This window comes from Chiloscyllium punctatum, chromosome 12 (assembly GCF_047496795.1).
Source record: "Chiloscyllium punctatum isolate Juve2018m chromosome 12, sChiPun1.3, whole genome shotgun sequence".
In the NCBI taxonomy this organism is placed as follows: Eukaryota; Metazoa; Chordata; class Chondrichthyes; order Orectolobiformes; family Hemiscylliidae; genus Chiloscyllium; species Chiloscyllium punctatum.
In genome coordinates this window covers 63,842,862-63,856,738 of record NC_092750.1, presented here as the reverse complement: position 1 = coordinate 63,856,738, position 13,877 = coordinate 63,842,862, and the positions used below count along the sequence as shown (strand labels likewise).

At 39.6% G+C, this 13,877-nt stretch overlaps 1 protein-coding gene across 6 annotated transcripts in view; it reads left to right on the top strand.

Annotated features, from left to right (window-relative positions):
• itpr1b (inositol 1,4,5-trisphosphate receptor, type 1b) overlaps window positions 1-13,877 on the top strand; it is a 521,994-nt gene that overhangs the window by 178,544 nt on the left and 329,573 nt on the right. For all 6 annotated transcript variants that reach the window (XM_072582660.1, XM_072582659.1, XM_072582663.1 and 3 more), the window contains exons 12-15: window positions 1,478-1,632; window positions 7,713-7,812; window positions 7,899-8,059; window positions 11,412-11,553. In XM_072582660.1, the coding sequence (XP_072438761.1) occupies window positions 1,478-1,632; window positions 7,713-7,812; window positions 7,899-8,059; window positions 11,412-11,553 (558 nt within the window). The remainder of the gene's footprint in view (window positions 1-1,477; window positions 1,633-7,712; window positions 7,813-7,898; window positions 8,060-11,411; window positions 11,554-13,877) is intronic.

Genomic DNA, 13,877 nt, shown 5'->3' with positions numbered 1-13,877 from the left:
AGATGCTGGAGATCAGAGCTGAAAATGTGTTGCTGGAAAAGCGCAGCAGGTCAGGCAGCATACAAGGAACAGGAGAATCGACGTTTCGGGCATAAGCCCTTCTCCACACTTTCCTCATTCCTGAAGAAGGGCTTATGCCCAAAACGTCGAATCTCCTGTTCCTTGCATGATATTGCATGGCAGAGCAAGCTTGAGCTGAATAACCTCATCAATCAGTCACCAATTTGGTCAAGGTCTTTGTTATAAATCTTGATGCTGGTTTACCCTATTTCTTGGTTAAAGCTCAAACAGCTTGTATCAGTTTTCATTTTCTGTATTTAGCTTGGAAAAACAAACGTTTGGTTTTTTATTTAAAAGGAAAAGAAAGGACTTCAATATCGTCAGATTTACAGCAATTGTCACAATTTTTTTTATCTTGCTGTCTCGTTCCATAAGTTTTACTGCAAATTAAAACTAATCTATTCCTTTCACAAGCTTAGAGCTTAGGTACAAAACATTTAGATTTCACATTTAAAGTTGCTCATTTTCTATGTACAAGTCCAGTCACAGGAGCTGCTGGTATTTAAATGCCAAATTTTTTATCAATTGAATTCAAAGTGTCTCAGTAATGCTATCAATCGTTCATTGTAAAAAAAACCATTGACTCCACTAACGCTCCTTAGGAAAGCAAATCTGCCAACCTTATCCCTCATTGTATGTGGGACCTTGGTGTGTGCAAATTGAAATTGAACGCGTTTTCCACGTGACTGCAGACACCATGATGAGGTTGACTCTCAATTGCCCTCTGAAATGGTCGAGCAAAACATTCAGTTGAGTGATCACTAGGGATGGGCAGCAAACATGCAGGCCTTACCAGCACTGCCTACATCTCTCAAAAGAATATGGAAAAGGGTAGTGCAGCAATCTCCCCACCTCCTCGCATCTACCATTGGTTTCCCTCTCGTTAGCTTGTTTGGTCAATGCTCCAAGCAGCATGGTCTACTTGTGTAGAGAAGTTTCGTGCTTTGACTTATTTTGGGACTAAATGTCTTCCCTTGCTCATGTGCTTATAACAGGAATAGTAATCCTTGGCACCTTCGCCATCTTTTGCTAATCTTAAAACCTTTAAAGTGTGAAGTTGACCACTTGTTCTATGATGCGTACACAGGAAATTCATCTTGAAATTAATGTTGTTTGTGTCACTGGTCATTTGTGAATTTGATGCATGGAAAGGATGAGATTGCAGGTGAAAATGGGGCATTTGTGAGATGGAGACTCGAGTGCCAGGAACACTATGCTCATTAAGGGTTCCCTGCTTTGATGTGAACTTGGTGCTAACTTTGATTAAGTTGCATAAGAAACTTGGATTGTGTTGGAGATGATGGCCAAGAAGACATCAGTTATTCTCATCCACTCCTCTAAGTTCCAACTAGCACTCGGCCCTCTTCTAAAGCCCTGTCTGAAAATGTTTAAATCTTGCTCCTTTTGTCTCCGTTAGATTGACTCTGATCAGGAGGCCATGAGAAACAGAATACGCATTCTCCAAGAGAAGGTGATGTACACACTGGTGTCTGTGCCTGAAGGGAATCATATCTCTTCCATCTTCGAGCTCGATACAACTACTCTGCAAAGAGGGGACTCGCTTGTTCCGAGGTATGATTGATTCGCAACCAAATGATTGCGTCTGGGCAAGTTCAGATGTAAATTTATAGAAATTGAATCGTGAAACAACAACTCAATACTTGGAATGTTATGGACATGTATTCAAAAGTAAAAGTTAAAATTGTAGCTGTTTTACATATTTGGATCAAGTTCTGATCATTTGGAATTTTTTTTGAGCTTGGCATAAAATTTTCTACAGTTTGTGACAAAATGGGCCTCTTCTATTAGGGATTTTTTCCAAAGCGGATCTGGTGATCAGATTTTTTTTTACTGGAACTTGATTGGAAATTTGGGCATAAATAGAAGGAAAGATTGATTTGTATTTATATAGTACCGCGTATGACCTCCAGGTTCCCCAAAGTGCTTGAGGGCCACTTTTAAATGATTGGCCACTGCTGTAATGTTGTGAATGTGGCAGCCATTTTGTACACAGCAACGTCCCACAAACAGCAATGAGGGCTAAACTGACACAGCAATGTTGGTTTCAGGACAAATACTCTCCAGGACGCCAGGGAAAACTATTATGCTCACTGAGGAGGGAGGTCATCAATTTGACATGTCGTTCCGAAGATGTCACCTCTGTCAGGTCACGTGAGGTCTCCATAGTGGGATTTGAGCCTTTTTATAAAACCTATTCTCAGTATATGAGCAATGTCAGCCACATCGGTGCATATTTCTCGTCACTAGTTATCTTTTGAGAAGTTGATGATGAATGTATTCCAGAGGTTTACTCAGGGACATGTTTCTTTTGTTTAAAAAAAAACAAAATCCTTGCAGCCCTCCAGTCTGACAGCAGTCATAGAGCGAGCATCAGATTAATGTTTTAGGTTGTGACTATTGAATGACTGCCCAGGCCAGTACAAAGGACAGTTAAGAGTGAGTGTGGCTTTGGAGTTGCATATCAGCCAGTTTGAGTGAGGATGACCAGTTTCCTTCTCGAAAGTGAATCAGATGGCTTTTTTTACGACAACCTGGGGGTTTCATTGTTATGAACATTGATAACTAACTTGCAGGTATATGTTTAATGGTTTACATTGAGCTGGTGACTCCCTGTAATTCATAAGTTGTTGGAGTGTAGATTCACAGCTCCTTGAAAGTGGAATCACAGCTAGATAGGATAATGAAGATGATGTTTGGTATGCTTTCCTTAATTGGTCAGAGTATTGAGTACAGGAGTTGGGAGGTCATGTTGCTGCTGTATAGGACATTGGTTAGGCCATTGTTGGGATATTGCAGCAATTCTGGTCTCCTTGCAATCGGAAAGATGTTGTGAGACTTGAAAGGGTTCAGAAAAGATTTACAAGGATGTTGCCAAGTTAGGAGGATTTGAGCTAGTGGGAGAAGTTGAATAGGGTAGGGCTGTTTTTCCTGGAGTGTCTGAGGTTGAGGGGTGACCTTTTATAGAGGTTTATAAAATCATGAGGGGCATGGATAGGATAAATAGACAAAGTGTCGTCCCTGGTGTGGGTGAGTCCAGAACTAGAGGGCATAGGTTTAGGTTGAGAGGGCAAGCTGAAGGGAGACAGAAGGGACAACATTTTTCATGCAGAGGGTGGTAAGTGTATGGAATGAGCTGCCAGAGGAAGTGGTGGAGGCTAGAAGGTTCAAGTATATGCCCCATGCTAGTCTGAGAAGACTTAACTAATGGTGTCAAATTTGTTTGTAATCAGAAATGCAAATAGATGCATTTGGATCCCTGTTTATAGAAGTGTTCTCTCAGTGGATGACAACTTCATGAGACTGGATTCTCTCTCTGTATTATGCTATGTATTTGGAAGCAGAGGAGAGGCTTCCTTTTGAGGCAAGAAGGCCATCAGTCTAAGATAGTCACCAAGTAATCAAATGAGGAATGGAACTCATGACCACAGGGAGTGGTTGAAGCAAATAGTTTTGGTACATTTTAAGGGCAAACTAGCAAAGTGTTAATGGGAGCAGGAAATAAAGCATCACAATGATGAAAGAGTTGTGGACACAGTGAATGGATCATGACCGTTAGCACAAACACTTGGGTCAAAGGACGCGTCATAGCCATCTGAGTCACTGGCAACTGAATTTTCTTATTTCCCAACTTCTGACCTAGATGTGGTTCACTGGTAGAGTAGGGAACAGGAATTGCACCTGGGACTTGCAGATCTCTAATACCAGGCAATGCCCTTATCCATTGAGCTATTGAAGAATCTCTTGTGATAGATGTAGACTTTTTTTGCATTTCTTTTGCAATGGTGTCCTCCAATCAGTCATGCATCAAGCAATAGAATGCATCTCCATTTAACTATCCCTCCATGTTTTGGATGACACTTTGGGGCAGGTGGGGTTCTGTTTTATGAAATATCCTGGAGGTTTGTTGTGGCCTTGCCTCTTAATCTTTCGGTCCACTTGAGAACAGAACAGACCACCACTTCTTCCAGTTTCAGTCTATCCTTGGAAAACAAAGAAGCAGGAACCAGTTCATCTTCCGAAACACAAGTTTTGTTCACCATGTTCCATGCAGTGCAAATGCAGACTAACTGTTTCTTCAACAGACCAGCTCCCCCCAGAGGTGGAAATTCCTTTTTCTCCTATCTTCTGATTAAATTCTTCCCCAGTTAGTCTTTTAATCAAAACAGAGCTTTCATATGTACATATGTAATGGAGGTGGCTCCAGTGGTTAGAACTGCTATCTTATTAAGCTAGGGATCTAGGTTCAGGTCCAGCCTGTGGCTACTGTCTTGTGTGGAGTTTGTACATTCACCCCATATCTCTGTGGGTTTCCTCCAGATGCTTTGGTTTCTTCCTATAGTCCCAAGATGTATGGGTGAGGTAAATTTAGGTATGCTAAATTGCCCATAGTGTCTGTTAGGTGGATTAGCCATAGGAAATGCAGGGTTACAGGCATATGGTAGGGGGTTGGATCTGGGTGGGATGCTCTTTGGATGGTTGTAGTGGACTCAATGTGCCAAATGGCCCCCTTCTACACTGTAGAGATTCGGAGGGTCTGGGACTTGACTGCACAAATTTGCTGCTGTTTTATGCATTACAACAGTAATTTTACTTCATAATATTTAGGTTTTAAAGCACTTTTAGACCTCTTCAGTGTGTGGAAGGTGGGAAATAAATCTCTTCTGTTTTCATAATGTAGAGTTCTTGGTCAACTGCTGTACATTGTGTTGATCGTCTGGCAACCATGTGATACTCACCAGTTTTGGCTCCTGACATCCCATTCCAACAAATAAATCAACCTTTTGCTAGTAAATAGGATACTAAATGGCTCTTGCAAGCACTAGTACCAAATTGGCACCTCTATTTTGTGTACATTTCCTCTGCATTCCCTGCAGCTTATCACCACCTTCCTTTTTCAGATATTAGTCCAATTTACTCTTGATTCTCTGTCGGACCTGCCTCCAACATACTTATGGGCAGATTCCAGATCTAATAACTTGCTCCGTGGAATAGATTTTCCTTCTGAATTAATTGCTGTTTTTGCCAATTACCTTGAAATCTGTATCCTCTCTGTTCTCAGTCCTTCTATCAATGCAAAAGTTAAGTGCACATGCATGTTGAAATAGTGACTGGCAACAATACCTCTTATTTTCATCTTCTACTGACAGCACATATCAAACTTGAATTCCCAAATCATCATGTGCCCAGTGCTGAATGTGCCAGATAAGCCTGCTGCACATGATAAAATATGGTATATCTGTTTGTGCATTTGCCACATTGCCACTTTCTTGCATGCTAAATCACTTAATGGAAACATTTATTTCTTTGAGAAATCATTTGCACAGAAGGTGTTTGCAAATTTCCCATTTCCCCAAGTAAGTGCAAGTTCTGAGATTTTGATTTTTTTCTTTCTAAATTGCCGAAAGAGTCGTGTTTGTGATTTGCAGACTGGTTTGCTCCCTCCTTTTCAGAAATCCCAATTCAACACATTAAATTGCTTGCTTGGTCAACAAAGATCACATGTTTTATCAGAATTTGACTGCAGCTGCTGGGTCCAAGAAACAAATGCTTCCTTTTGCAGTGCACTCATCCTGTGACAACGTGCAAACAATTATGCATGGTGAACGTAGCATTAAGGCTGTCGATATTCAGTCCAGAGAGCAACAATTTGCTTCACTCAGTCACTTAAGTCTAGCTATTTCACAGCCCACTGTGCAATGAACTGATAACAAATGCTGAAATGCCTTGATTGACTGGTCACTCTATCAGTCATGATCAGAAGGTATTTTACCTGATACAGCAATGCTTATGTTATCCCTCTCCATTAAAAAGGAGTAGCTACCATAGTATTGAAGAATTCAACAATCCTTGATAATGGTTATACATTATATGAAAATATTGTATATTTTGGGTATATAACAAAAGAATGTCTTGTCATAGCATGCCATGCGTCAAGTGATTCTGAGTAAGATGGAGTATGCAACCTTTCTTCCCTCCGGGCGCATGCAATGAAATAACAATAGTATGATGAACGCGTCTCCCCGAGGTATACTGCACACTGATTAATGAGATATCGTACAATCTGGCTTTGTTCTTGAAGACCTGAACGATGCAGCTTTGCTGAGAAACATAGCTAGGGCAACAAAACAGAATACTTGTCCCCAGTACTCTGAAACAAATACATTGTTCACATACTATATTCAGTAAATGATCTCCAGCAATACACAAGGCTACTTGTACACTACGTTTAATACGATTTGTTAGTAGAATGATATTGCTAGTTTTCAAAACTGGTAAATAGCTGCATATAAGCAAAGATCAGATAATATGTTTCATGCATCAAAACAAAACTGCATTTAATACAGAAGGAAGGCTGAGTTGATATGTCAATAGGTGTTATGATCCCAGGTAATGTTATGACTGGAAAGTCAAATCTTGGCCTGATTGAATGTTTGTAATTATTTTGGTTGTATTTAGATGGTCTCTGATTGAAACATAACATTCAATGTTGCAGATTTGATTTTAACAATAAAACTAAAGTTTACTAAGCAAACTAAAGGTGCATAAAATGGAATAAATGAATTATTTATTTACCAAAAGATTTTAAACACACTGTAAACATATAACCCCATTAACCAGAGACAAACCTTTTTCTAACATGTTAATAAGCTTAAGTTAACTGTGACTTCAACTGCCAGTCTGGAAAGTCTGATGGCTTCTTTCTGAAGCTTTTGTGCATTTGAATTTCATAATTCTCAGCTTCAACTAACTTTATTACAAGCAGTTTTGGTCTGGAATTATCACTAATTGTACTCTTAAGGAAATCTATTTTTAAGATTTTCTGCCTTTCTCAAAAGCTTTACTTTACACAATCATCTTCTTCCAAGGGTTTGTGCAAAACGGTCCAAAGTTGAAACTAAAAGGGCTTTCTTCAAGCTTATGGGGGTTTTCCCTTTAATTACTAAAAAGTTGAGAAATTTCTACCAAATATTGATGTATAATTGTTGAAGTTGCTTGGTCATGAATCCCATTAATGTACACAATAACCCCTTTGTTCTGAAGGTTAGCTCTTGCAACCTATTTTGAAAGTAATGACCATGGCTGCAGAAATACTTGCAAGTTAATTAAGACACAAAAATCCATATGTCACCATTTCCTAATCCAAAATCCAGACTAAAAATAAATTTTTGTGTTTTTATATAAATAGCAAGAGTTTTGTTGTAAAATGTTGCTTTTTGCCATCTTAGTGTGTAGATCTGTATTGGGAAGAGTGATGAGCATCACTTATTTTCCATGAAGATCTGTTTTCCTTTAGTGATGTCAATATTACCACCCACCCCACTCTACAATTTCATAAGCTACAAACTGTTACCAAAATCTCAAATCTTTTAGCTGAAGTACTGTTGAATCAAATGACCATCTAACATGTTATTTTACCCTGTGAGTTAATTCAACCTTTCTCCAAACCTGGTAGCCTACCTCTTCACCAGGTTTCCTAAAATGCCCTTCCTTGACCGTGTTAATCTAAGATTCTGTGAAACGTTTGAGATGTTCTAGAACTATGATGGCTTTGCATAAATTCAGATTGTCTTTGTTCTCCAAAATAGTTGAGAAATCCACAGTCTAATCTTTTAAACGGATGTGTGTTTCAGGAATTCGTACGTTAGACTCCGGCATCTCTGCACAAACACATGGGTTCACAGCACAAATATTCCAATTGATAAAGATGAAGAGAGGCCTGTTATGTTGAAGGTAAATTTGGTGGAAAATGATGTGCCTAACTTTGAAAAGCTAAAGGACTGCTTTATTGACAGTTTTCCTATCTCCTTCCACTTCAGATTGGCACCTCTCCAACTAAAGAAGATAAAGAAGCGTTTGCTATTGTACCTGTTTCACCAGCTGAAGTGAGAGACTTGGACTTCGCCAACGATGCCAGCAAGGTATTGGCCTCAATAGCTGGCAAGCTTGAGAAGGGCACCATTACTCAGAATGAAAGACGGTAGGTGATGTTGTCTTTATAACTGGCAACTAGTAATTGATCATCTGTATTTTCCAGACAAGTTAAAACATCGAGACTTCTTCACTGCTGTTACATTTAATTTCAGTTTCCCTCGTGTGCTGTGTTTTTGGATGACAATTTGGAAACCTGACCAAAGCTCTTAATTAGATAACCTGATTGGAAAAAATATTGCAAATTGATCAAGGTTCTTTCCATCAGTCAACTCTTGTAAATAACTCCGGAATGTTTGAGATGGTTTTGGGGTGAGCTGCTATGAGTTGTGTCAAGGCCAGTTGGGACGTTTACTTCATCTCCATTTTGCACGTAGGTCAAAATTAACATCATGGTTAGTTGAAAACTGGGGAAAGCTCTGAAAATTAGAGAACATAGTGAAGAACTTTGGATGCTAGAGACAGAAATAAAAACAAATACAGTAGGGCAAACGCAACAAGTCTGGGAATATCTGTGGAGAGAGGAAAAAAGTTCATGTTTCATGTACAATATGACCTTTCTTTGCAACTGAAAGGGGTTGGAAAAGTGGGCTGCTTTTATGGTGATGAAAAGGGAGGAAGAGAGAGTGCAACAGTTCAAGGTCCCCAGAAGGCAAGGCCAAGGAAGTGCAAATGGTAGTAGAGGGGTGATGCAGATGAAGAGTATGTATTAATGGAAGGTGTTAATAACAGAAAATGAGTCAGCTCCGTTGAGACCAAACCTATGCAAATAAGAGATGTGTGGGGTTGGTGGAGGGAGGGGAACAGATGTAATTGAAGTGGAGGAATGAATTAATGGTCTGAATCTGTTGCACTTCATTTGGGTCCAGACGGCTGTAAAGTGCCGAATTGGAAAATGAGGGGCTGTTCCTGCAGTCTGTGTGGGCCTTTCCTGGGTCTGCAGTCTGTCTGGGACAGAAATCTTAATGTGCGAACAGGATGGCTTATTGAAATGGTGAGCGTCCTCGATGCTGAGGTTCATCCGAAAGGCAGAGCAAAAAAGATATCCCACTCTGCAATTTGGTCTTGCCAGCATTGGAAAAGCAATATTGAGCTGTGAATGGACTAAACGAGATTGAAACAAGTATAAACAAACTGATTACATAAAGATAAACCTCTCTTTTATTATTATTATTAAACTGGAAAGGGTGTGGAAAAGATTTCCAAAGATGGAGACTTTGAGTGATGAGGATAGGTTGGATAGGCAAGGATATTGTTTCCCTGGAGCGTAGCAGGTCGAGGTGTGACCTTAGAGAGGTTTATAAAATCATTTTTGTCCTGGGCTCGCTGCTGTGCTCCAATGCAATCTGGAAGAAAAGCACCTCGTTTTCCTTTCCATGACAGTAGCACCTTACAGCTGTTTAGAATGGGATAAGTTTTCATGCCTTCTTTACCTTTTATTAGCACTCCCTTTGCCTTTTTTGCTTTGGGGCGTATTTACCATCTATTTTATTGTCCTTTTCTTCCCCACCCTTGTCCAATGTAAAACCTTCACATCTCCTGTCCTCTTTCTCCTTCGAGTAGAGTCCTGTTGGGCTCAATGATAACTCTGTTGCCCTCTGCACAGATGCTGCAGAGACATGAGACGTGTTTTAGGAATAAGAGGCAATTATTGTTCCTACTGTAAATAATCCACTGAGAGTGTAGTCAGATTTTTGCTATTGAGTACTTCTGATTTATAAAATCTTGCACCATATTTCTTCAAGTGTAAATCTCCATTTGAATATTTGTAACTGAATCTGTATGTAAAATGTCCACGCTGTCCTTGAATTCAAATCCTCGTTCTCAACCTGCACCAAAGTATTTACTACTACTCAGCTTATTCAAAAATGTGGTGTTCAACTATGTCATAAATTAGTGTGATACGTCAAGACACAATGTGTGAACGTCAAATGTGGAAAAGATTTGAAACGAGTCCAGTTATTCTCCTTCACCCTTTTCCTTAAATATGGGAATGATCCCATCTTGGTTGGCTATCTAAGGACAACACAATTGGAAGGCAAACTGCAGAAATCAGTGTTGTGTCTACTTTGTTGGTTATTTATATAAATATGGTGGACAGTGAAGAAAGTAAATTGAGAGTTAATTGATTGACTGACTGGGTTAATGGATCAAAGAGTGCAGAGTTTAATTTGGGTAAATGCAAAGTAGTCTATTTTGCTAAGATACAAAAAGGGCAAGGCTTATGCAGTTAACGGTAGGGCCTTGGAGTGTTTTCAAACAGAGATCTATGGTCTCAGGTACATAGTGGTGTACCTGAAAGTGGTGTCAAAAGGAGACAGGGTGATGAAGGCATTGGGCACACTTGCCTTGATTGGTCAGAGCATTGAGTATAGGAGTTGCAATGTCATGTTGCAGATGGTGAGGCAAGGTTTGGAGTATTTTTGTATGGTTCTGGTTGTCCTGCTACAGAAAGGATATTATTAAACTGGAAAGGGTGTGGAAAAGATTTCCAAAGATGGAGACTTTGAGTGATGAGGACAGGTTGGATAGGCAAGGATATTGTTTCCCTGGAGCATAGCAGTTCAAAACTAGAGGGCATAATTTTAGGATGAGGGGAGAAAAATTTACGAGGGATCTTGAGGACAAATCTTTCAGAGGATGATTTGTATGTAGAATGAACTGCCAGAGGAAGTGGTAGGTGAAGGTACAGTTACACCATTTAGAAGACATGTGGACATTAGCAGGAAAGGTTTAGAGGGATTTGGGCCAAATGTAGGCAAATGTGGCTAGTTTAGTTTGGGAATCCTGGATGGGTTGGACTGAAGGGTCAGTTTCTGTACCCTGTGACTCCTGATGCAAGGTGTTTGGCGTTCAATAAAAAAAGATCTGCATGAGAAATGTCAGCAAATGCCTCAAGGGCAGCACAGTGATTTGGTTGTACTGTTGATCAGCTAACTTGTAGATCAAGGTGAAATTTTACTGAGGTGGTTCATTTTCAGAAAAGCTGGTATTAGCAAAGATGGCAAGGATCTATCAGATCTTACTTTTTAAACAAATCAACTAGTTTGCTCATCCTCTTGGTGAAGGAATGCTATCGAGTGAGTGCAGTATGACACCAATACAGTTGATTTTCAATTGTCTTCTGAAGTTGGGCAACAAACAATGAGTTTGGGAAAAGGTAAGCTGATCTTATTTTGCCATATCCATATTTTGAGAATTAGTATCTGCATTCTTACCAGTTTGACTTGAAGACCAACTACCAAACTTTAGCAAGTTAATTACTGGGCAGGACTTCAGTGTCAATCACGTCAGACAAAAATGTTTCTTTTTACAATTTCGTATTTTGATCTGTATTGTTCTAAATGTTTATGCTGTCATGAAAATTTGGAATTTGATCCTCTTGAATTGACTTTCAACAGCTTTGTCACAAAGCTTCTGGAAGATTTGGTGTTCTTTGTTGCGGATGTTCCAAATTCAGGTCAAGATGTGCTTGAAGTGGTCATCAACAAACCAAACAGAGAGCGACAGAAGCTTATGAGAGAGCAAAATATTCTGAAACAGGTGAGCTGTCAAACTGCAGAAAGGTGAAGCTAGTTCAGTCCTCCATTATTTCTGTTCAAAAGTAAACCTTAATTTAGAATCATAGTCAGAGAGACTTATTGCACGGAAACAGACCTTTCAGCCCAACTCGCCCAAGCTGACTGGATATCTTAAATTAATCTAGTCCCCTCTGCCAGCATTTCAATACCTCTAAACCCTTTCTATTCACATGCCCATCCAGATGCTTTTTCAGTGTGGATTGTCCTGCGGCAGCTCATTCCAAACACACTCTACCCCCTCCATGAAACATTTGCCCCTTAGGTCCCTTTTAAATGTGTACCCTTTCATTCTGGACTCGCCAGCCTGGGGAAAAGACCTTCTCTAGTCACCCTCCGTGCCTCATGATTTTATAAACCTATATAAAGTCACCCCTCCGCCTCAGATACTCCAGGGAAAATAGCTCCAATCTATTCAGCCTCTCCCTGTAGCTTAAACCCTCCAACCCTTGTAAATCTTTTCTGAACCCTTTCAAGTTTTGAGACTTCCTTGCTATAGAAGAGAGACCAGAATTGCACAGAGTATACCAAAAGTGGCCTAACCAATGTCCTGTACAGCTGCAACATGACCTCCCAACTCCTGTACTCAATGCACTGAGGCCTTTTTCAATTAAATGATTTAATTTGAAGGAAACTGTTCAATTAGTCAAAAATATGGACGTGGCAACATTTGGAGTGTAATCACATGCTGATCTATTTTGTGACACTCTGTTTCTCTCTTGAGACCATTACTCTCTTGGGTAGTGATTTAATATGGTAGTTTATCATCTGCTTAGGATAAATGAGTGAAATATTGTTTTTTTTGCTATTAGTGATAATAATTACACTTGAAGTATTGTAACACTTGGATTGGCCTTCTCACTGTGTATATCATTTGGTTTCTGGCGAGTGGGTTATCCATAATCTGAATTTAACCTTTGCTAGATTCATTGAAACAGATCCACCTTTTCTACTCTCTTCACAGCAACAAGTATCTGTTAACCTGGCAAGTTTGTTATGTATTTGGTTGAACGTTCACAATAATTCAGATTTGTTTTATACCTTAGGTGTCTGATTTTATGTCTGGATCATCAGAACTGGCTCTATTTCTAAATCTAAATTGCATTATATTTAAATATAATTGTGTGTATAAAATCCTGTACATGCTAGATCTCACCCAGAGCCTCTGGTCTTTCCCTAGAAGCTTCTCTGTTTCATCAACTCTGTCTTCACTCAAATCAATCAAGCCACTCAATGTATTTTTCCCTCTTTTTATCTTAATACATTATGTTGAATTCAATGAAACAGCAAACCTAATAAATATGCCATAATTTCTTGGAATTCAACTTGTCCCTTTTTCTCAAGCGCACAAATATTCATTTAAGGTATGATGGTCTCCTTTTTTTTAGTTCTGCAGTTAGATTCATGAGTTTGATGAAGTGGTTCTGTGATCAACCTGATGCAGAAACTCAACATCACCCTTAGGAAGAAGCAACAGAGTCTTATGATCTTTGATCTCTTGTGTTCATCAAGATCCCCAATGATTAAAGCCTCCTGGGATTCTGAGCATACTAGAGGAAGCTTTCTCCCAGGTGGTGTTTTAACATGGATGTTTCTCCCACCAATGTTTCTGCAAGCTGTGTCATCAGCAAGAATGCTGGTGGAGTGTTTACTGTACAAGTTTCAAATATGCACAAGTAATATTGCATTGCTGGTAAATTTCTGCTGTCAATATGGATGGGTCTTCTCCTTTATCTCCAATGTCTACGTAGGTACAGGAGTTGCAAAGCCTCTGTCACATAGTTCACTTGAAAACTCATTCACTGTTGTGCATTGACAGGCATCTCCAAGAGAAGGGAGTCAGAAACACAGCCTTGTGCCTTACACTGAAATGTATCTTCTGAATGCGACTCATTGTGGATCTTATTCAAGTTTCTTTGAGGATATCCTATTCCACAAACTTGTGAAGTTTGCAGGATTTGTCCTCACTGGACAATGTAGCATGCAATCAGTTGGCTTATAACTGGGTCGCGCTTTGTAAAATGACTTGGAGTTTTACCTTTTATGGTGGTGTGTGTACATGTATACTGAAACTCGGTCTTGGGAAGACAGTCTTTCACACAACAGACCGATGAATATCTTCAATGGCTTGCACATCTTTAGAAAATGGTTCCCCTTAAAGCCTGAGTTACTACTTTCTCCTTGAACTGGAGATGGTGCAGTGACTTGAGCATTTTGACAGTTTGGGTACAGTTTTGATAGGTTTTAAAGGAATCTGGCTGTGATGGGGCCTGTGTTAATGCGACTGTG